This window comes from Quercus lobata, chromosome 8 (assembly GCF_001633185.2).
Source record: "Quercus lobata isolate SW786 chromosome 8, ValleyOak3.0 Primary Assembly, whole genome shotgun sequence".
Lineage (NCBI taxonomy): Eukaryota > Viridiplantae > Streptophyta > Magnoliopsida > Fagales > Fagaceae > Quercus > Quercus lobata.
In genome coordinates, this window is record NC_044911.1 from 43,618,584 (window position 1) to 43,643,830 (window position 25,247).

The 25,247-nt window shown below is 35.2% G+C and overlaps 1 protein-coding gene across 2 annotated transcripts; it reads right to left on the minus strand.

Moving 5' to 3' along the window:
- Window positions 1-1,500: 1,500 nt before the first annotated feature.
- Window positions 1,501-16,730, minus strand: LOC115955751 (serine/threonine-protein phosphatase 5). Of its 2 annotated transcripts, XM_031074063.1 has the most exons (14): window positions 16,527-16,725; window positions 15,003-15,093; window positions 14,412-14,581; window positions 14,256-14,327; window positions 9,303-9,453; window positions 7,770-7,979; window positions 6,850-6,958; window positions 6,636-6,753; window positions 5,590-5,737; window positions 2,892-3,140; window positions 2,606-2,731; window positions 2,423-2,523; window positions 2,095-2,169; window positions 1,501-1,923 (listed from the first exon to the last, which is right to left on the minus strand). In XM_031074063.1, exons 2-14 carry the CDS (start codon window positions 15,079-15,081, stop codon window positions 1,864-1,866), a joined length of 1,668 nt encoding a protein of 555 aa, XP_030929923.1. In that variant the 5' UTR covers window positions 15,082-15,093; window positions 16,527-16,725; the 3' UTR covers window positions 1,501-1,863. The 2 variants fall into 2 exon arrangements, with proteins under 2 accessions (XP_030929923.1, XP_030929924.1); XM_031074064.1 differs by lacking the exon at window positions 7,770-7,979 and having other exon boundaries at window positions 16,527-16,730.
- Between the last annotated feature and the right edge of the window lie 8,517 nt (window positions 16,731-25,247).

Consider the following 25,247-nt stretch of genomic DNA (forward strand, 5'->3'; position numbering starts at 1 on the left):
TTTTTCGGCTTGATAATGACTTCACATGCTGAGCCACTTTTTCTGAAAAAATGGCATAGATGTTTTTTCTCTTTTTCGGCTTGACAATAATTCCACGTACTAATTTCTTTTTTCTGAAAAGTGGCTTTGAAGTCTGAAGTCCCAAAGCATCTTTTTCTTCTTTTGTAATTTCGTTCTAGTTGTGGTTCCTCGAAACGTCAGACGTCCCTCTTCTTACTTTTCTACCAAGTAAACTTGGTCCCTTGTGGCTGTTTTTTTCATGGTGGGCCCATTGGGCTTGACCCTCCCTTTTTGCTAGGCTTTTTGGAGATCCCTTTCAAGGACTCTTTCGATGCCTTTTCTTGGTTCATTTGGACCTTATTCAATGTCATTTTCTCTTTTTCTTTATTGATGGGCTTTAAACCCATTCTTCATGGTTCTTCAACCTATTTTTACAAGAGTTTCTTTATAGAACCATGGCTCCTTTGTATTCACATAAGACCCATGATTTGATTCCTCGAGCTGGACTTCTTGTAATTTTTTGGGTATCAGCACTCATTTTGAGCACCTTCCGAGCCTAACTTTACCCTTAAACAATTTTATTGAAACAACCCAAATAGAACTATATTTAGAGATTTTAATTTGCGTAACACATCTATGAACCCTTTGATGACTTGCTAGCAGTAGCCACACTAGGCCTTGCGAATCGGGGGAACTGCTATAGATAGATGAAGTATTTGGAGGATCCAAATTCAGGCCTGGAAGAGAAATTGACGTCAATTCCTTTGGCAACAGCAACATTGCAGACCACAATGCATTTTAAGGGGCCATACATAGGGAGACGGATCTGCATGAGCTGTTGGACATATCTACGTGCTATGCTTTTGAAGGATATGGATATGATGAACCTATTAGGTGATTTGGAATTCATTTCCTCGTTAACATCAATGTTTCTATCTTGTGTCTGATTGAAGAACTCAAATATGATTTCTACAAATTATGCCTCATCCAGCATTGGAGTAAAATTTTAATTTTTCAACATGAAGAGACAACTTCAATGTGGATTAGTGGACTAATGTTAACTCATACTATAGTTTCTTAAAAAAGGATTTCGCATGTACTAAAACAATTTCAATTAACAAGGACCACGGTTGCCCTTCAGACTCTCACAGTACTACCAATTACAATGTTCTTTCTTTTTTTCTTTTTTTTATCATTTGATATGGTTGACAGTGCAACTAAACTATAAGGCTCTTGACAAATACAAGAATGTTCTTTACAAGCTCATAATATGACCAAATCAGAATACATCACAAAATAATAATTTACATAGCACCATAGGGAACAATAACTTTTTTATATTTTAGAACCAATAACAAGATGTAGATGTAGCAAGAGCAAACAAGAACAATAACCAATTTTTCTGGACCATGCAGACGTCTACTCTCATAATAATAATGTTGTGGTTGTCCTTTAAATATGAGGACCAGTAAAACCAACCAAGGATAATGCACGCATTCATTATCAAATAATTGTAAGGAGAAAGCAACTTTATTTGGAAAGAACTTTGCACTTAGAGATACAGAAAGAAAATGGCCATACATTTTACTTAGAAGAGTTATTCAAGCAAGCAAAGTGAGTTTTCATCTAGACTGACCTTTCAGGGTCAACACTAGGGAAAAACATGAAACCATGTACCTCGAAACATTCTTGCCATTGATGAGAAGTACAAGGAGAAAAGGGGGGAAAATTTGTTCTCCAAAAAATCATCACAACATAAAAACTGCTTTTTTCAACATGTTTTGCCTCTTCTCTGGCCCACATCACCTAAAGCTATTGAAAAGAAAAGAATATACCATTGGCCATTCCAGTCAGCTGCAAAAATTATGAAAACATCCGCAGGAAGTTGTTTGCATATGCCATTGGCTTGACATCAGGGTGTGGCTGCAAATTGATTAATAACAGGGAGGGGGGAAAAAACTAATATCAGATTACCATTGAAAAACATCGAAAAAAAAGCCTCCACACACACAGAGGAGCATATTATAACAAAAGATAAAAGAAAAAGAAAAATATAAAAGTAAACAGCAGTTATTTGAAACAGTAGCTACTGACAACTGCTGAGAATGTAACAATGTTCGGCTTCAAATCAGGTGCTTCAAAACGAATAAAGGCACCCTTGTTACCCATCTGCAAAACACAAATTACAGACCAACGTTATACATCAACTTTGGCACTATATCCAGATATCCTGAAGACACATAGGCATTACTTCATTATTTTATAACCAATCACAGAATTTTAAAATAAATAACACAAGCAATCAAAAGTATCAGATTCTTCAATTTCCAAAAGAATATGCTACTCGCTTACATTACAAATAAAAGTGAACTACATAAAACAATTGATCACAGTAAAAAAGGATCAGCCATGAATAACGTACCTGGTCACAGTAATTTGGAGCAGAAAATACAGTTATAAGTTTGCCATCATGCTCGATCTCATAACCCTCATCCTTTACTTCATGAGATCTCACAACCAAATCTGTCAATCGAGTAAAGTGTGAATTCACCGACTTGAGAACATTAGAAGAGAAGGAAAAAAAAATCACTTGAGACCAACTTACCTAAATTATTTTCCTGCAGAAACCTTTTCGTCACATCTCCACCAAAAGAAAGACCAACACCTCGCTTGCTAGGACCTCTTCCAGGGTTGGGTTGTGGATCACTCCATAGCAATTCACACATTAAACCTGATGAAATCCAGATAAGTACTATAAGCCCCATCCATCCAAATTAATAAGGCGGCTTACAATCACATATCTCAAAAGCTCTAACTTCACCTTGTTAAAAGCAATGTAAAAAGTCATTTGAAGAGAACAAGGGAGGACGGGGGGCTGAAGCCCAATTTACCTTCCTCGGGCGGTTCACAAAACCGGTCAATTGCTCTTATGTCAGAAAGTTTCACCCCATCAACACTAAAGAGACCTCCATGAACTACAAATACCTTCTCATTTATCACGTGTGCCAATGGCAAACAACAGAACACTTCTGCAAATAGTTCCACAAATGTATCACTCAACTTGGACTTGACCTCACCCTCAAAACCATATATCTTGTTCATGCTCTTGCTCTCGTGATTTCCTCTTGCGAGATATATGGCTGACAACATAAAACGAAAAGGTTAAAAGATTATCAAACTGAATTGAAGGTTGCTAACACTATATTTAATGAAGAAATGAAGCAGCAGTACTGACATAGGACAAGCCAAAACAATTCAACAATAAAATTAACGAACATGAAAAATAAAGATAAAACTTAGGAGTTAGCACCAAGGCTTGCTTGGAGTCAGTACCAACCCTAATTCTAATTGTCATTGAAACCATAATGACTTATTACTAAAAATAACTTTGCTTCTAGAAATTAAAATACTAATAACCTAATAAACTACTAGGATTTAAAATAAAACTAGAATTGGCCAATAAAAATGCAATTGTATTGCAAAATAAAATAAAACTAAATTAACATAATTTTTGCTTTGAGCCTCCCACATCAAGTACATTCTAGAAACAGATGTGGAAAGAGCTGTATTAGTTCAGATCCAAAACCATATAATATCTATGCTGTTTGTTTCAATGGGATTTTTTTTTTTTTTTTTTTTTTTTAAAGACTTTGTTTTCTATAATACATTTTCTAGAAAATTGAAAATTGACCTGTTTGCCTGTTGTTGGTCACAACCTTGAAAATAAGCTAGAAATTCATTTCTGTTGTTTAGGTTGCATGGAAAACCATTAAAATTTCTTATAATTCAAAAAAATTATAAGAACAAAAGCTTTTTCACAAAAATAGATCCCAAATAGGAAAATACTTCTTAGTTTTGGGTCATTTGGGGGCTTGGGGAAGTATACCCCAAATTCAGAATCTATGCAAAATAAATAAATAAATAAATAAGAGAAAGTAACTGCTTTGAACAAAATAGATCAATTGGAATTGGATAAAAATCACCAGTTGGTTTGTGAAGAGAAAGGAAACGACGAGAGAGAAATTATTAGGAAAGTTTTTGTGGCGGTTAGTGATCTGTTAAGCAATCAATGTTCCAGAAAACGTTTTCTGCTCTATTGGTCTTGTTTTCTATTGATCACAAAACATTTTCTGTTGATTTGCAAACTAATTAGGATCAGTGAAATATATTCTTTTTTCACCATTCTACCCTATTCAAAATCATACTCTCTTTATCACCTCTTGAATTGGTATGCCATTTTTTACTATTTCTACTAACTTTATTTTAGTTCTTCCTATACCTTTTCTGTTCCTCAACTTGAAATCAATTCACACTTCCCCATTGGTGCATTAATAGGTCTCATTTGCACATGATCAAACCATATCAAGTGACTCTCCATCTTTTCATCAATAGGGGCCACCTTTATCTCTAAATGAATTTCTTCATTTTGAATTCTATGTTTCCTTGTGTTTTTACTTATCTATTGTAACATTCTCACTTTAGCTACACCTATTTTATTAACATGTTGCTTGTTAATAGCCTAACATTTAGCACCATAGCTCTTTTGTCCTTAACTTAATAGGTATACTACGATCACATAATACTCCTAATAACTTCTCCACTTCATTCACACTGCATTTATCTTATGATTCACATCCTTTTCAATCTCTTTATCCTTATAATTTATTGATCCAAGATATCAAACTCACTTACTTTTTGGTATTTCTTAAGTATCAAATCTTACAACCCCCTCATTTTCGTTCGTATTTTTACTAAACTTACACTCCATGTTCTATAATTTGGTCCTACTTAGCCAACAGCCTTAAAGATTCACAGCATCTCTCTCCAAATGTCTAACTTGACCAAAACTTAACGTCTCATTTCATCCACTTTTTTATAGGTTCCCAAAAAGAAATGAACTCATCCATAACCAGGGCAAAGAGATATAAACTTAATGTTGATCCTCGATGAAAACATAGGAAACCCACTTGTGATGCCCCCACTTGCTCTCACACTACTTACAGTCATATGTATCCTTAAGATGCCTTTGAGGAACTCATTTCTTTTCTAAGAACTACCACATAACCTCTTGAGTACCCCACCCATACACTTTTTCTATGTCAAAAAAATATGTGAATTTTTATAGTTTCTCTATATATTTCCGTTAGATGTCTAAGTATAGAAATAGCTTACATGGAAAATCACTCTAGCATAAAAAAAAATATAAATTGGTTTTCTGAAATTGTAGCTTTGTATCCTAACTTATGTTCAATCACTCTTGCCCAAAGTTTCATGTCTCCAATATTGTTTTTTGTGTTGCAACTTATTTTCCGTTGTACCAAACACCAGAAAATGCACCTAAAAAAATAATAATAATAATAATAATAATTCCACTGAAACAAACAGAACATAATTAGAATAGCAAAGAGCAAGAAAAATTATCTTTAAAGGAAACAATTAAAAATTAGGACACAAACATGTAAAAAGTAGATTTCCTGCATGACTTAAACAGCAGTGGCCAAGATAGATATGATTCTACAAAAATTGCTTACATAAGTAAAATGACCACACCAGAAGTGCAAAAATATATCAAGAACAAATAAAATTCACCTGCTGGCGACATGCACTTAAATGCAAACAAAGTGAGTATAACCTCCAGCGAAAACGATCCCCTATCCACAAAGTCACCGTTGAATAGATATGGATTCTCATCTGAGGGAAGCCCATTAAGCTCAAAAATATTTAAGAGATCATAGAACTGCAGGCATTATAAGATATAAATCAATAAATTAGTGCCATAGAACCAACCCCCCTTCCCCCACCCCCAAAAAAATAAAAAACAACATAAGGATTGAAAGACATGACAGATTTTTACAAAATGACAATAACATAATCAGGCATGTCAATATGATGTAACAACTACATAGGGGGGGAAAAGCCTATATCTCATGCAATAAATAGCACCACTAGGGTCTAGATGAAGTAGAGAGATATTAAACATCAACTTTATATTTGGAAATCTTTACAAAGAGAGAAGAAATGTAACTGGGAATATAGAGATATCCAAGAAATAGAGAGCAGTCATCATGGAGCGGAGGACACCATAGGTTTGAAATTCTCTCTTTCCTATCAAAAAAAAGGATGTACCAGTTGAGCTATGGCTCATTGGTTCCCCGAAGGACTAGATTTATCAGGCATAATATCATAATTCTTAATTAAATCAGTCAATAGGTACCACAACCAGGTTTGATTTGATAAAACCTCCAGAACCAAAAAAGTTGAATATGATATGGCAGCAAAGACAACTGCTTCAGCTTTAAAAAGATTGAGAATCACATTGTTGGCAATGTAGTGACGGTTCAGGAGGTCCTGTTTGGCTTTGCTAGTTAATTTTGCTCTGAAGCATAAATAGCAACCAGTACCCATCTTATGGTTTCATGACCATCTGAACCTACCCATTTATACACAGCTGTTGTATTACCTAGCAGTGCACTCTTATTCTCTATCATCTAAAATATACCCGATACCATTTCTCCTTTCTTCTAAAGAATAGCATATTCAAAATTAACTCAAAACCAAGCACATTTAAATTAGAAGTTAAAACAACACCAAGCACCCATTCAAGTATTTTAAAGATACGAAGGTAATGTAATTACCTGACCATGAACATCGCCACAAACAGTGAAATGATTACCATCAGGAACATTTATATCAACAAGAGAAGGCAAGGCTCGCAACATATCTCTCATTTGCAAGACAATCTGGAATGCGTATCTACATTGTCAACACCAAGATTTCAAAATCAAGAGATCAGAGTGATAATTTTTTAACCACATTTACAACACTGACAATCACGCTTGATAGACATACCGTTTATGTATGCACTTTTGATTCTTAAAATCATCCATCATTTTCTTCACAAAATCCAAGGTAACTACATCTCCATCTATTCTTGCACCAGAATACTGTGGTTCCACATCTAGATTAGAAATCAAAAGGAAATTTCATTAGGCCTGAGAGATAAACACAACTATGATCAAGATAATAAACTCTTCAAAAATCAGTCTTTATTATCAATCAGGAACAATCCAAAGTAATTCACTATAAATCACAAGTTTAAGATCTACTGTCAACTCTAACACAAAAAGCCTAATTTCAATCCCAACAGCTTGGATCAGCTACACAAATCCTTTTATGTAAAACCATTTAAGTCTAATTCTAATAAAATTACTGTCAACCATGACTTTTTCTTATTAGTTTTGGCCCCAATGGTAGTGGGAAGGGGAGATTCAAACTAATGACGTCCATTTCACTAGAGGTGCTCACAAGCCAATTGAGCTACCCCTTGGGGTTGTCAACCATGTCTCATTAGACACAACATAAATTACAATACCCTGTAAATAGCCTATTGCAAAATACGCAATGAAACTAAGGCTCCACTAATCCTCTTACTCTAGGGGAAGTATCATGCCAGTAGAAAAGGCAAAACCCCATTTGGTGCCTAAAGTCATGGACATATAAGGGAGGCATTAAATGTAATATCTCAAGGCAATATTTTCCCCCTTATTCACCAATTTTTTTTTATAAGTCCCCTTTTTCACCCTTTGAATTATGAAACTGCATGATACTTGAAAAAATATTCTCAAGGAAATACCCTTAAAAAATGGATGAATCTATCAATTGCAAAAAATAAAAAAATCTAGGTGCTAGTAGTAAATTTTTTTCTGAATTCAAATCATGAGAATGACTGATGGTCATTCTTTAATATTTTATTGACCGTGAGCTCAGACCTAGGTCATATACTTGACCCTTATGAAAGACACCACCACCGCAGCCACCCCACCAACGTGCCCCTAGGACCACCAGCACCACCACTAAAATTATTGCTACCACTATGGCTGCTGCTGTTCCCACTATCATCATCACTACTGCCACAACTGCTACTGCCACTGCTGCTACAGCCACTTCGGTGGGCACTGATGATGAATTGGGGCCTGTTCCTATAATGATATATAAAATAGTAATAATTAATACTAATTGACCTTAGATTTTAACCTATAAATTATAAAAATGAATAGATTAATATTAATTAAGCAAGCCTAGCAATAAGGCCACTATCGTCTCTAAAGTGAAAATAGGTGGGAGTCTAAATCCTCATATTTAGCCTAAGTTCAAGCTATTGAAAGTGCAAAACCCCTGCAGTATATTACAGATATTTGCTGCCAGAAATACCCTTTTATAGGAATTATTTTCTATACAATCTCCATCTTTAAGGTTCAGAATTGCTACAGCAACCGAACTTCTAGATTATACATGTGTAACCCAAAACTTGCACCATATTTGTTTACTTTTTAAAATACAGCACTATGCCATATTTTTAGCTTCACTAAGTGGACTTTTACCAATTCTAATGCCTTCTGACTGCTCCAATAAATATTCATGTGTCAAATGTCACCCTTCCTAAAGTTTCCAAAATAATTTTTTAAAACCATCAAATACTTGCATATGTTCATTTTTTACATCAACATAATAAAATTTTACCTATGACAGAATGGCTAAATAATTCAAAAACTATTTTATCAGTCAATGAACTCAAAACAAACAATACTGGAAATGCTTCAGCATTTGTGTATAACAAATGCAAGTTTTAGACAATATTCACAATAACATATGCTTTGAAATAGGTTGCAACATAAAAGCTGTAATTTTGCAAATTTTACCTATGGCAGAATTGCTAAATAATTCAAAAATTACTTCATTAGTCATTGTTATTAAAGTACTCAAACCAAACTATTCTGGAAATGCATCAGCATTTGCGTATAACAAATACAAGTTTTAGACAATATTCACAATAACATATGCTTTAAAATAGGTTGCAGCATAAAAGCTGTAATTTTGCAACAGTGGACTTAGCTACAAAATAAAATTTGATGCAAGGAATCAAAACTAGATTTAAAATTTCTGAATAAATTTTGAAATACAATAAAACGGGAAAGATGGGGAAAAAAAGGGATGTGTTGAAACCCAATGCCAGCATACATTCTTTAGGAGCTGACGCCTAAATAGGCAACAAGCCAAGCCTACAGTTTTCATATTGCAACCAAAGAGAATAAGACAGATGAGGCTCCTACGATCATATTTCATTTACTCCTCTAACAGAATGTATTTAAATTTACACATTCATCCAGCAACAATAGGCATAAATACATATCAAGATTCAAAGCAATATAGCAGTGATTGTTCTGAACTAGGAAACAATTTAGAATCCATTGACCATGATTCACATGCAGTCGTAGATACTGAAAATACTATCAAAAAAATACCTATGGAATGATAATCTATAGAATCGGCTATTGAACGCCTTTCAGACTCAGGTACAGAAATTGCTTCCTCAAATTTAAGTTTCATCACTGCTTTCTCACATTCCTTCAATTTCCTGGCAGCATCAGGATCATTCGGAGATAATTTCTTGACCTAATTTTAATGAATGAATGAAAGATGTGAGATATATATATATTTGTACATCAAATAATATTTGTTAAAGAAAGTATGTTCTTGGATAGCTTGCATTTATTTTCCCCCAAAAAAGAAGACGATAGAACTGCATTATGAGTAAATAAAAATGGAAATGAGAAAGAAAAATGTGTTATACACTAATTTTTGTGTAACTTCAGAAATGCATGTGCCCATTGATTTAATGAATTAAAAGAAAACAAATCAGATGACAAAATAACAATGGATTGCACCCCGAAGGGTAGCACAATCAGCTAGGGACCACACTTCAAGAACAGAGGTCACTAGTTTGAATGTCTTCTCCACCCCCCCTCCCTACGGGTGCCGACTTACTGATCTTTGAAAAAAACAAAAATCTACATAACAGGAAACACATGATATAATAACAACCATATGTGCAAATACAGAAAAAAAAAATTCATTCTTTACATTTTTTATGATAAACTAACACAGAAAGATGGTTCCTAAAAAAAATTATAATGTCTAAATTGGAAACACCAAGAGATGCCAACTAGTTGAACTATAAGGCTCTTGGCATGATTCCTAATAAAATAAATACATAAATAATATACACAGCCTTACCTAAGATCTATATGTATATTTATTATAGGCCACAAAACACCACTAAGCTGCAATAAGATTTCACAAAATGAAGGGTAAGTATTCAGTTAAAACTCACTTAATGTTCTCCTTTAATATAGAACTTTTTAAGTCAAGGATGTATGTTTTGGACGTCGGGGTAGATGACCAAAGAAAAGGTGTCTGGCATTTCATCCTGCAATGTTACATTTATTAGTGTGTTTATGTTGACTAGAGTGCAAACCTCCTACCTCTCAAAGCAGTTTGTTCTACCAAAACTTTTTTTTATTTTTTGATAGGTAATCATAGATTTATTTCATAAAAAGGACATCATGTTCAAAATGGTGAACACTCAGAACTTAAAACGAATACAAGTACCTCAGGAAGAGATACAAATAGAAAGAAGAAATTCAAAAATGGGAATACATTGTGTAAAACCCCAAATTTTACCACACTGAAATAAAGTCCCAACTATTATAGGCTTCAAAAGATCTATTGATCTCACAATATCTTCAAAAGTATGATTATTATGCTCCCGCCAAACTAACCACATCGAACAAGCTAGAACCATATTCCAAATATTAGAGGAATGCTTCCCCGGCTAATTCCACCAGCCAAAAAGAAGGAAGGCTACTGTCTTCGGCATCACCCACTGGATTCCAAATATCAAAAAAACTTCACTCCACAAGGCATAAGCAAACTTACAATGGAGAAGAAGATAATCCACAGTTTCCTCATCACACCAGCACATGCAAAACCAATTAACCAGTGGTAAACGCCTAAGAACCAGATTATCAATGGTAAGAATACTACCCCTAGCTGCTGTCCATAAAAAGAAAGACACCATTTTAGGTTCCTTTGTACTCCAAATGCACTTCCAGGGAAAAGAGATAGAAGAAGAGCCATCCGGATCAGCTAGCAAGTTATAATAAGAGCGAACATCAAAGACATCAGACCGATTCAACTTCCAAGTCAACATATCATCTCCCCTCCCCACTTGGCATATTAGAATAATGATGCTTAAGCAGAGAGCATTCTCTCTACCTCCCTTTATGAAAAGCTCAACGGAACTATAAATTACAGCTTCTATTACCCCCTTCTAAATTAGAAACAACCAAATCAGAAATCCAAGCTTCTTTGGAAACAGCACAAGCAAACAGATCTGGATAGAGATCCTTTAGAGGGATAGGCCCACTCCAAGGGTCATTCCAAAACCAAAAAATGAATATGATGGCCTTCCCCCACAGCATACTCCACATGTCTAAAGAAACTCTCAGCTCCTGCTCTAATATTCTTCCACATTCCACAGCCATGGGTCCCTCGAACATCCCTAATACACCAACCCCCACTATCCACTCCATATTTGGTTGCTATAACCTGACGCCATAACCTGTGAACTTCTTTCCCAAAGCGCCATAACCACTTACCAAGCAAGGCTTGATTAAACAACCCCACCCTCCTTATCCCCAAACCACCTTCCTCCATCGGTAAACAAACTTTCTCCCACGCAACTAATGAATATTTAAAGACCTCATTAGAAGTCCCACAAAGGAAATTCCTTTGTATCTTCTCCAATCTGACTACTACAGCTTGAGGAATAGTGAACAGTGATAATAAATATATAGGAAGACTCGAAAGAGTACTCTTTAACAAAGTAAGTCTGCCGCCCTTAGAGCAATATAACTGTTTCCACCCCAAAAGTCTCCTTTCCATTTTTTCTAAAATTGAATTCCATATCGAGAGATCCTTGTAATGTGCCCCAAGAGGCATACCCAAGTAATTCATAGGTAGATTTCCTACCCTACAACATAACAGTATAACACACAAGCTAGAGCATGTAAGTTACCTACCTCACCTACTGGCACAATCTCACTCATACCAACATTAACTTTCAAACCTATGATAGCTTCAAAGAAAATCAACACCATTCTTACATATAATTATTGTTCCTAGATTGGAAATTTGCTTTTAAATGTGTCAATACTTTATCTCTTTTTTTTTTCTTTTTTTTTCTTTTGCAGGGAAGGGAAGAGAGGAGATGAGTGAGAATACTGCATTGCTTAATTATTTACGCAATAAAAATTAAAAAAAAAAAAAATAAATACGAGCTTTTTTGCTTATGTATGTACAGCTTTTCCCCCCAAAGAATTACATGAATTATGAAGAGTGCAAGACCACTAAAAAAAATATCTAACAATCAATGATTTCACCTTCTTAACTGTGTGTCCGTTTAAAGTTTTGTTGTTCCTCTCCTCCACATAAAGGAACCATCTTCCAATTACAAACAAAAGAACTATGATGTTTACCCAATAAGCATCTCCACCCAAAAGAAAATCTACAACCGTCCCAAGCATCACCCAATGTACCCCAGACATAGTAAGATGCAAGGACCACATAAAATTTAAATTCATCTGTTATTCCTCCGCATAGAAAATCCCACTACAGCTTCTCCAATCTATTTCCACATACATTGGAATAGTAAACGGTGATAGAAAATAAGTTGGTATTAGACAATGTACTTTTTAGAAGGGTCAACCTCCCACCCTTGGACAAGTATATTTTCTTCCATCCCACCAACTTATTTTCTATTATTCCAGCATTGGATTCCAAATCATTCATTCCTTGAATGACAAGCCCAATGGCATACCATGGGAATTGCTAACAACTCTATGATATAGAATATTTCAAAATGAAGATAGAATGCCTCATCTCCTCCACTACACTTTGACATTAACCAGACAAGCTAGCACCACTTGCTTTTTTCACCATCCTTAATTGCCTACCTTTTGCTGCTCCTTACTCAATTTGGCTGCCATCAATTGGGTCATTTCTAGGGGAAAATTTTCCCTCCTTCCTCTTCCCCCTGCTTTCAAAACAACTAGCAAGGACTTGTAGGAAATTGCTTCTTAGCAATCAGATGTAGCAATATCCTCAGAAATCACACTACCACTAATTTCTCCCTCTAGATCCTAACAAAAACAATATAAGGATTAAGGAGGGCCTTAGCCGCCTCAAGGATTTAAGTGGGCTGTGCTATTGGGCTGAATGCAGATCAGCAACTTGGAGAAACATGCATTTCTGAAAAGAAAACCTCCCTTTTTGGATATGCTTTCTCCTTTACCAAAATTTTTTCCTTCTTGGGAAAGAAAGGAGTGACAATATATTGATGCACACAAGCTTCAAAATTGATGAAAAATTATTAAATATTTGCACAAACACATAAACATATACTACATCCCATTATAAGTGTGTTCTTTGCAAAATGCACTCCTAGCACTTTATTTTGTGCCTCTTAATGAAATTCTATAACTTATCAAAAATAATTATAAGAAACAATAAATGCATTGAAGCTTTGTCCGAGTATTGTTTAGCAAAATTTCCTGATGTTGATGTTGAAAAGTACCAAATGAAAACATTTCAACTATGAAATAAGGAGTTATACAGAAAAGAATATTTCAATGTTCAACTAGTTTTTTGGTTTCTCTCTAGTAAACATTCTGTATACTAACTTATAAAAAAAACACATCCTGTATATAGGGTGAAGCCTGCTGTTTCTACATCAGTGAAATTTTAGATTACTTACCAAAAAATTGTTAAGACTTATAGATATCATTCCAGGAAAAAAACTGGTTGTTGGACAGAGGAAATTTTTAATATGAATAAAAAATGACAAGGAATTGTTAGGTCAACCCGTACTTATATAGATTTAACACAAATAACCACAGTAACTCAATTCTTCAATGATTCAAGCACTAATAGAGGGGATGGAGTGATTTGTAGTGTTGTTATACATAGCTCAAAGAACTGAGAGTAGAAATATTTGATATTGATACAAACCATGTTTAGACTGACAGAATCGTGTTGCATTGAGTAAGAAACTACATTGGTGACAAACACAAGGATGCAAAAGGTGCTCAACTTCTTGTACAATATTCAAGATAGAAAGAAACTTAACTACTTTCAAAAAATGGAGCACAAATGTATCAAATTTAATTTAAAAAATCAATAATATGTGTCAGATTTAGAGGCAATAGAGTTGCATTAAATATTTTACAAGATAATCCAAAAATCTTTCAAATATTTATCAGGGAAATATTGAAATGATTATCTCCATACTTGTCAACCAAAAAAGAGAAAAAAAAGGAGAGGAAACGCATTGAAGCCAACCACTGCAAACAAAATACCTGCTGAAAATCCTTAAGTGCTTCTTTGAATTTCCCCATGGCAAGATAAGCCGTTCCTCGCCTGTAATAGCCCTGTTAAGAGCAGATAACCATTAAAAAAAAATAATAAATTTAAATTGCACAGTTATTACATATGATTTAGGATCACAAACATGCCTTTGAATATTTCGGATCAACTTCGACAGCCTTTGAAGCATCCTGTATGGCACTACCATATTCCTCCCGTTTAATGTGTGCAAATGCACGATTGGCCCAGTATACAGCATTCTGACTGTTCAATTCAATTGCTTGCGTATACAAATCAATAGCTTGTGCATATTTGCGGGCTGAAAAGTGAAGTGATATGATTAGCCCAGAAAACAGCATGATAAAGGTAGCAAACTGTCCTTGACAAACACAACACTGATTAAAGAAAAATTATGCAAAAAAGAGTGTTCACCAGGGAAAGAAAATAGGTAACCTAAAATACCTTTCCCAGGAGTTATTGTATTCAGTTTACTTGCCGGAAATTCAGTAAACCATATTTAGGCAATGCTAAAGAGACTGCTCTTCAAATTTGAATCCAATTTGAAAATTTTAGATTTCCTTGATATTATATTTTATTAAAATGAAGATATCAAGAGGATGGTGCAATGCTTTAACAGAAACACACCCACTTTTTTTTTTTTTTTTTTTTTGGGGGGGAGGATAACACTCAACACGTGCATATAAGGAATTTACCTAAGAAACAGCTTGCAGAAACATTACCTTGGAATGCTTCATTTGCTAGGACTTTGATTTCTTCGGCACGCGAAATACTAGAATTTTCAGTTTCCATACTGGGCATAACCTTTTGTTTCTACAAGAAGTCAGATTGAATGTTAGTAGATAAAAAGATTCATTGAACATCCTATTATCCTCTTTTTACAATGTTTTACTTTGACCTGCTTTATTAGAAAAATAAGAACCAGTAAATTAGCTGCGTATTTTGCATTTCTCTATGTGCCAGGGAGTACTGGAGTGACAAATAACATTTTAGAATAGATATAAAAAGTCCATCAATTACCAATTTAATATTATTAAAGCCCAACATGGTAGCCGCAATTAACCTTCCCTAATTAACTTGCCCGTATGAACTTGGACTAATAAAAATGGTACATACCATATATGTGAGCAACCAAACTTCCTCTTTTAAGTACATACACGAAAAAATTTCAAAGAAAAAGAAATTACTGTCTAAGGAAAGTTAGCATCATAAAGTTGACTCCTAAGAAAGCTAGCATTCTTCAGGGCACAAGCTAGAAAGTAACATATATTCAGGAAACAAGTTTACCCCGAGCATTTGGTGTTGCAAAAATTTACTGTGCAATCGTATAACAACCAATGTGAAGAACTTAATAACCCACACCCTTCTTTCCATTTTTTAATTGGCACACACACACACACAAAAGGTCTCTATTTAATGTCGAATCTAATAAACGCAAATTATCTCAATAACAAAACTGCAATGAACAAACGAAATCAAGCTACCCGGGAATGCTAACTATGAAAAAAAGTATACCAAAACCTATGATAAATAACTGCATTAGACCAGACACGACATGATAAATGTGCCAAACACAAACCAAAGCCCTTACACTAAAGCACTTTCCTCACAAGAAGTTCTGATTAAATAGTTCTCAATACACTTGCATTTTAAAACGTACTAAAAGTGAAACTTAATGTAGGCTGAAATCCATAATTTACAAAAATCCAAAAAATCGTATAAATGCACATAAAACGGTCAAATTTTTATAATTTAAAGAAAACCAAAATTGGTGCCCAAATTTAATCTGCATGACACAATTCTCATACACTAACAAAACACTGATCAAAACTAATTCAAACTCAACATAAATTGTGCACTAATGCGCCAAGAATCAGCTACAAATATAGATACACATACCCAAAAAAAAAAAATTAAAGCTTGGATTTTTTTTTATTTGGGACCTTGGAAAATAAACACTTCCAAACAAATTAACCCTGATCCAATAGCCCAAGTCAGCTTTTTACAGAAAAAAATCCAAAACAACACAACTCCGCAAGATTCAAAATCTAATCTTTTTATCAATTCTCAATCTAAGAAACCAAGGGTAGCTCCCCCTTATTTGATTCCCGAGAATTCGCAGGAAAACATAATGCAAGGAAATGAAAATTTCACTTTTTTTTTTTCTTCCTTGGCTTTTTTCTTATAAACCAAACAGAGAATAACTGGAAGGAAAGAAAAAAAGAGTAAGGAACAACAGTGAGAACCTGATGAAGAGAGGAAGAAGCTATTGCATTAGCTGAGAATAGCCGATCTCGAAAGAGAGATAGAGAGAGAGAGTTGGAGGGAAAAGTAGAGAACTGAAAAACCCTAGTTTTTCCGAAGTATAATGTAAAGTATAAAGTACTACCTTAGTACTACTACTAATTGATGTTGTTTGTGGCTGGAAGGGTCTTGAAGACTTGAATATTATTGGAGGTGTACTGTCTAGTCGCCTAGAATAGAATAGAATAGATAAGTGTGATACAAATTGGGGTTTTTTTTTTTTTTTTCCTTGATCTTCTAGCACAAAAGTAGGCAATTACAAATTCTCTCTCAATTTTTTAATTTTAATTTTTTAATATTGTTTGTCTTCCCTATAAGAGTGAAATAGATTTCACATGGTTTTTTTTTTTTAAATAAAAAAGAGATTGCACATGTTGAATTCATTCAAAGATCTAGTATTTAAAGGATTGGAGTGATTGATGGTCTGAGAGCTATCCTTGGTTAAAGTGATTACTACTATAGAGAAACCAAGCTTAGTGGCAATGGAATTGTTACTATTGTAGGGTTTAGTAATAGTTATGAATTGTATCAACAAATATAAAAAATACATATAAAATGAGGACTATGTGGGTTGCCCTATTGTTTTTTCAACAAGCTAATATCATATAATTTCATGCCATCTATAATGTGTTTTGATTATTTTCCCGATATAACATTTAAACAAAGAAAAAATAATAAGTTTCAGTTAGCTCGAGGAAAAAAAGATTGAAGTACAAACTAAATCTTTTAGTATTGAAATAATTTTGCTCATAATATTTAAAAAATTATTAATTTAAATCCATAACATTTATATTTGTTTTTAATGTCGTCATTCTGTCCATTTCCATTAATGATGTACTTATTAAATGTCAAGTTGACAATTAACCCACACTTACATAAGAGGAGACCTCACCACATCGTTTAGGGCTATCTCAATACAAATTGAGGATAATAAGGTGATAACTTTAAGTGGGGCATTTTTATATTTGATTAATAATTAATTAAAAAAAAAATCCTTCTCACTTCTTAGTGTGTTGTATGCCAAGCTTAGTTTGGCTTGGCTTTCAAACCCGGGTTCGTTAAAAGGATTCAAGTTTAGAATCCCTTTGTTGTTAGAAACTCTGAGAAGGCTATCATTTTTGTTCCCTAGTGAAAAATATTATTTGTATTAGTAAAAGATAATCATGGCTAAGCTATGTATTAAAAATAACATAAAACTTATAGGAAAATGTTGGTGATATGTTAGGAAGATTGAAGATCTAGGGAGAGAGAATTTCCCACATGCAATCAAGAATCCAAGAAACTTGTTATGACATTTGCTGTATTTAGCACAAGAACATTATGTTTTATGGAATAATAATGGACAAAATGGGCTTTTGCCCTTTTTGGGCAAAGTAATTAGCCTTTTGCCCTTCTTCCCAAACTAAATAGGGAAATGCCCCTCTTTTGAAAATCGAGTTTTTTAAAATCGAGTTAAAAAAAAAAAATTTTCTGGAGCCCTATAGCGACGTTTTTAAGGACCTATAATGACATTTTAAGAACCTATAGTGACGTTTTATAACTTGATATTTATGAAATCGAGTTATAGGCAATAGAATTGTCTATAACTCGATTTTATGGATATCAAGTTACAAAACGCCACTATAGGTCCTTATAAACGTCACTATAGGTCCTTAAAAACGTCGCTATAGGGCTTAAATCGATTTTTAAAAACTCGATTTTCAAAAGAGGGGCATTTCCCTATTTAGTTTGGGAAGAAGGGCAAATGATTGATTAGTTTGCCCGAAATGGGCATTTGGCAATTTTGTCCAATAATAAATGAAGTGGATGAAATAGTATAAGAAAATTAACTAACAAAGAGGGTGTTTGATAGTCTTAGCTTAGGCGTGCTTTGGCCCTTAGCATATTGCTTATGTGACTTCGAGGCTTTGTGTACAACATTTAGTGACTCATTGTGGGATGTGGGTTGCTTAGCTATGGACTATAGTCATTTTACGAAAGCTTAAATAGCAATGAAGCAACCCATTCAATAACAAGGAAATTCATTTATCAACACTCATACTTGTTTCACAACAACTCAATCACCTACAATAGCCCTGTATATTCAAAGATAACCCAACATCAATACAATCAAATTAAAACAATATAAGAGAAATATGTTGAGGATAAGCTTTGTAGCTGCTACCATATGGATTGCTTGGGTTGAAATAGACCATCTAAAGCTTCACTTTGCTAAGTACTGGTCGGATCATACATTCCTTTCATGGTTAAACTTGTGGCTCACCATTGTTGCGTCATCAAGCTACAACCAACCATTTTTATAACCACAATGCAAAGCAAGAGAGATATGATAATCCATACATAAGCATAATGGTAAAGAAGAATATGAGTGAATGGTATTGTGGTAGGAAGAGGAGAGATAGCTCATGAGTTGGTACAAGTCAAAGTGTCAAAGATGATGTTTTTATATCTTGGATGATTTTATCAGTTTTAATCTTGAAAAAAAAATGGACTTTTTGCAAAAACAATTATAACAAGTATTGCTAGTAAATATTTTTTAGCAACATATGTACATGGAAAATAATCTAGTAATTTCTTTTTATATAACCAATAATCATTTTATTACATTTGAATATCATTACAATTATTTTTTCATTGATTAATAATATATTACGTATTTTCACTATCTTTTAACTCTTTTATGATTTTATTTATTTATTTATGAGATTTTCATCTACATTTTTTTAATAAGTTTTTACATTGCTAGTAACAAATTTATCAAGAGTTCTGATTTAAGATTCAATTTTTTTTTTTTTTCATCTCCGAATTGATATTTTCTGGTAATCATCCAAATTTAAAAAATATTTTTTAAAAATAATAAAATATTAAATTATGAAATGATATGAATAAAATAAAATTTAAAGTGTACAATAGAACATAGTTTATCTAATGTGTTATTGTAACTTAACAACAAAATCACCCAACAGTCTCGATCTACTTGAATTAAAATGGATTTAACATTTAACTCAATGAATTATTACTAACCAAATTAAGATTAATTTCACGTAGAAAACTAAATGTCATAGTTCATGCATAAGATTTAACAAAAAGAGATGAAGTTTTATTATATTTTTGCTTAATTACAAATTACACCGTTAAAACTTGAGGATGTTTGAAATTTATATTTTAAAATTTCAGAATTTTGATTTTACCTGCAGGGACACGATTTTTAACGGCCCGGGAATGACCTTGGGCTCGTATGTAAAGGGTCCAAACAATATGATTTGTAGAGAGTGGGTTTAGAAAGGCTGGACCTTGGTCGTTGGGCAATGGTTTGGTCAGGATTTTCATGGAAGCCCATACGAAGATGGGTTTGACCTGTAGGGCTGAGTCTTACACGGATGTGGTGTGAGGATCTATCTCCTCGGACTTAGTCCGAGGAGCGTTTCATCCTCGCCATTCTTCTTTTTTATGAGTTCCCCCTTCCTCCCTCTAGTTCCTGGGAAGATCCCCCTCCTTTTTAGCTCTCTTTTCCCTTTTATACTAGTATTCATTTTCCTTTCTTCATCTACGTGCCAGTTTCTCCTTCTTTAGGGTGGTTACTCGTCTTATCAATCCTCACGTCAGAATGGTTGGAAAAAGCTGGATAGCATGGTATGGGGTATGGGTTTGTCAGGTGCTGGGCTCCACGTCAGGGTGTTGGCAGCTTTCTTGCTTGTACTGCTCTTGTATTGATTTTGTCCTTTCCTTCGGGTGTTTTGTGAGGCGTTGAGCCTGAGGTTATCCTCGGCTACATTCTTGGGCCATTAAGGGGTTCTCGTCATACCTCCTCGGCTTGGGTTTTGGGCCCTTAATGTGAAGTGGGCCGGGATTCCAAACTTCAGGCCCCACAATAGCCCCTCAAAATCCTACTTCCCGACTCTTTAGTTGGGAAGGAGGGTTTTGGTGATGCTGAGCCCACCTCGTGACTTGCTCAAATCCTGTACTCTATTATTATTTGTGCTTTTTCATTTACCTGGGAGTCGTGTCAAAACAAGGGACACTCCTTTATTTTTCATTCACGCGGAGTCCTTTGATATTTCGGTACTCGAGGCGCGCCTTCCTGAGGATCTTCAGATCCTACGGCTGAGGATGAGGTTGGAAATTGAGCCAATTCTGCTTTGTCCGTAGCGTTCCTTGGAAATTTGCATAAATTAAATGCCACCGGTTTGCTGTGTGTATAAATAGGGTAGGGGGTCACTCCACCTACACATGAACTCTCCTGTTCCTTTCAGAATCATACTTCTTCTTCCATATTCACGATCTCCATTTCTAGTTCCGTTCTGCTTCAAAGCAAGATGTTTGAGGCGTGGATGGGGATGAAAGGTCTTCGCATGCTTCAGAGGCACCGAATCCTCAAGGTGATATGGTACGGACAAGGATGGCACAGATTCAAGCCAGTCCCCCGTTTTGACAGGGGGAAGATGGTATTTCTCCCTCTTTCAGTCAAAATCCGAAGTAGGTTCTGGTCATGCCAGATTTTTGGTATGTCAGAAGAAGGAATTTCCGCCATCAGCGCCGTCTGCCTTGTCGCAGGCAAATTTTTGCGGGGGCTCCTCAACTTTCGGTTCCCGGCACCTTTTCTTCAACGGTGCGGGCCTCAAGTTGGGTTCCCTGCACCTTTTCTTCAGCGGCGCTAGCCCAATGCCAGGTGCTCTCTGCACCTTTTCTTCAACGGTGCAGGCCCCACGTTGGGTTCTTTGGCTGCCTGAGTTATGGGCATGTAAAAGTATTGAGGAAAGGTTCCCTTAATCGACATCTTGGAACAGCAGCCAACCTCTCCTCTGTGCTTCTTCTTCGGCTTTCTCTTCATTCTCTTGTATCTTTTCTTTTCACTTACGTAATTAGCTTTAGTATAAGCTTGTTCTAGCTTTACATTGTACACTGTACTATTTTTTTGTCTTAATAAAAGAAGAGTTTATTTCTTTCTAAATACTTTTCTTTTCTGCAACAACTACTTTACGCATGAATATTAAATATACGCTTGCCTTTAATGATACTTGGAGCAGAAAAATGCCTTAAAACAAATTCCTACTAATTTAAACTTACTGACATTATCAAGTATAGTAATGGTAATTCTCAATAAATTAAACTCTTGAAACTAACCGAGATAACGGCCGAGCGCTGTGCGATGCATGCAAAACAAATGTCTGAGAACGATGAACTCTAAATAATTCGTCCGAGAGGGTAGCCGAGTATTGAGGGGCTTTGATTGTGTTTTTGGTAACATATTGCTCCATATTGCATCTATCCCCTTTGGTACTGAGGATCCAAGAGTGGATTGGGGAATCCATTCAGTTTAGGGATTAACCCAACTGTTAATGGGGAGTTCTTCTCGGGTAGATTCTAAGGTTCATGTAACGTGGTTTTTCTTTTAAGTACTTGGTTTCCCCATAGGCTTGAGTCCGAGGACCATGCAAGGCCTTGGTTCTGTCCAAAACTTGTGATTTTTTCTTTTCTGTACTTGGTTTCCCCATAGGCTTGAGTCCGAGGACCATGCAAGACCTTGGTTCTGTCCAAAACTTGTGATTTTTTCTTTTCTGTACTTGGTTTCCCCATAGGCTTGAGTCTGAGGACCATGCAAGGCCTTGGTTGTGTCCAAAACTTGTGATTTTTTTTTCTTTTCTGTACTTGGTTTCCCCATAGGCTTGAGTCCGAGAACCATGCAAGGCCTTGATTCTGTCCAAAACTTGTGATTTTTTCTTTTCTGTACTTGGTTTTCCCATGGGCTTGAGTCCGAGGACCATGCAAGGCCTTGGTTCTGTCCAAAACTTGTGATTTTTTTTTTTTTTTTTTTACTTACTTACTTTTCAAAGGTTAGCCCCTCGATCAAGGTGAGGAGGGTTTGCTTGCTTGTTAGAAGCCCCTAGAGCTGCCCGTGCCATTGGCACTGTGAGACATAGCCCCTAGCGGGAGTTTACGTTGGAGCAACAACTGCATGTAGCCGGAGATGGGGGAAAACCCTGCGAACCTCTACTTGCTAGAGAGTTGTCTCCACCGCCACCTGCGCCAACGCGCAAGCCTTCCCACAGACGGCGCCAATTGTAGGGACACGATTTTTAACGGCCCGGGAATGACCTTGGGCTCGTATGTAAAAGGCCCAAACAATATGATTTGTAGAGAGTGGGTTTGGAAAGGCTGGACCTTGGTCGTTGGGCAATGGTTTGGTCAGGTTTTTTATGGAAGCCCATACGAAGATGGGTTTGACCTGTAGGGCTGAGTCTTACACGGATGTGGTGTGAGGATCTATCTCCTCGGACTAGTCCGAGGAGCGTTTCATCCTCGCCATTCTTCTTTTTTATGAGTTCCCCCTTCCTCCCTCTAGTTCCTAGGAAGATCCCCCTCCTTTTTAGCTCTCTTTTCCCTTTTATACTAGTATTCATTTTCCTTTCTTCATCTACGTGTCAGTTTCTCCTTCTTTGGGGTGGTTACTCGTCTTATCAATCCTCACGTCAGAGTGGTTGGAAAAAACTGGATAGCATGGTATGGGGTATGGGTTTGTCAGGTGCTGGGCTCCACGTTAGGGTGTTGGCAGCTTTCTTGCTTGTACTGCTCTTGTATTGATTTTGTCCTTTCCTTCGGGTGTTTTGTGAGGCGTTGAGCCTGAGGTTATCCTCGGCTACATTCTTGGGCCATTAAGGGGTTCTCGTCATACCTCCTCGGCAATAAGCCTCCTCGGCTTGGGCTTTGGGCCCTTAATGTGAAGTGGGCCGAGATTCCAAACTTCAGGCCCCACATTACCCATTGAAGTTCTATTTCTTTTGCAATAGTAGACCCTCCATCCATATTTTTCGTTTAGTGCCACATAAATTTACCACATATATTTAATTTATCAAATAACCATGATATAATAAAAATAACATTGCTCCAAACTATACATAGCCTACAATAACACTACTCCCTACATTACCCCAAATTTACTGTTTCGAGTAATTTTGTTGACTTAACGCTGTATAGTTTATATTAAGTGCATGTTTGGCAAAAATTATTTTTACCAACTTATTTTACTATTCAGCTTATTTTTTCTACTATTCATGAGTCTCACTGCACATTTTGGTACTATTTATAGGTCTCTCTGTACTATTTTTGTTAACTTTTAATTTTATCTACAGTACTTTCAGCAAAAAGTTTTCAGCTTCAACAAAATAAGTAGATCCCAAACAAACTCTTAAGTGTTTGTTTTGGAACAGCTTTTTTAGCTGAAACTGAAAACTTTTAGTTGAAAGTACTGTGGATAAACTTTTAGCTGAAAGTACTATAAATAAACTTTTAACTGAAATAGCATGAGACCCATAAATAATACTAAAAAATGTAATGAAATTCATGAATAGTTACAAAAATAATCTAAATAGTAAAAAAAAAATTAATTTTTTAAACCAATGCCAAATACACACTAAATTCTCTAAAACTTGCTAAATTTGTTGGATCATGAAAATAAGCATCCTATGGTGATGGGTTCCTTCGATGGCCTAGTTTCAGGTCAACCTTCAGAAATAGACTTCTACAACTTTTTTTTTTTTTTTTTTTTTTGATGGTGACTTCTACAACTTTTTGAGCTTGAAGAAGTGAAGTTTATTTGTTGGGTTTGTCACATTAGGGCTGTGAAAGATTAGCAGCTAACGTTATGGCTCATAGATGTGGAAAAAAAGTGTCATCAACAATATGCACAATTCCTATTAAGTAATTTTATTTAAGGTCCATTTGGTATACTACTCAAACACATATTTTCATTTTTTAAACAATATTATACGTATTTTCATACACTTTTTCACTCACACGTATTTTCACACATGTTTTCAGTTTTTAAGTGTATGTACTAAACACCACCTAAGTTTTGCTAATATCTTAACTTGGTTAGACTTGATTTTTTATTTCAACTTGAATTTTAAGCTCTATTCGTTACGGAATTGACATTTTCTAAAAAATGAATCATTTTTTGAAAAAAAAAAAAAACATTTTATAGAAAACTATCTTATTTTTCTACGTTTAGTAGCAATCTTTAAGTATATTTTGATTTTTCTTACTTAACTTAGTGTAAGATAGAGTTGTTTTCCATACAAAGAGATAATTTTCCTATGACCCATTTTATTTTGATACTATCAAACACATGAAAACATAGAAAACTTTCACGTAAGGTTTTTCTATATGTTTCCTTCTTTGCTTGATGTGGGTTCCCTGTGTGCATAATCAGATTTGGTTAAACTTGATTTATAATTTAAATTTAATTTGTTAATATGTCACCTTATTTGCTTGATGTGGTTTCCTTATGTGCCCTCTTGATTGACTTAATTGTTGTATGATCAGGAAGGTTCCTTGGAGAGGCCCTTATTAAAATGTGGCTACAAATACAAAGATAGAGACTAGCCCACTTGGCCTGACAAGCTTGGGTGCTTAATACCTTTCCAAACTCGTCGGACTCAAGGTTTTGAGTGTAGACCTCTACATAGAGGTTAGTTTGATTCCTAGACCTAAACAAATGGTGACTCCCATTTCTCCACCGTAGCCCACTTGTTGGTGGTGTATTCCCGAACAACCATGTCTGGGATGGTACAATCACACTTCCATTGTTGTTTTGATGAACAATAGCACTTTTTTCGTCTCCAAACATGGTAAACAATAACCCATATAGCTAGTTTGCATATAAC

Bases quoted from the DNA above. Each gene is read 5' to 3' on its own strand.
- LOC115955751 (XM_031074063.1), bottom strand. From the start codon at position 15,081: ATGCCCAGTATGGAAACTGAAAATTCTAGTATTTCGCGTGCCGAAGAA. The intron at 7,980-9,302 runs GTATTTTTTTGA...ATATCATTATAG, and splicing joins TATAGATTATCATTCCATAG to GAACAGGCCCCAATTCATCA. The intron at 6,959-7,769 runs GTCTGAGCTCAC...TTTCTAATCTAG, and splicing joins GGGTCAAGTATATGACCTAG to ATGTGGAACCACAGTATTCT.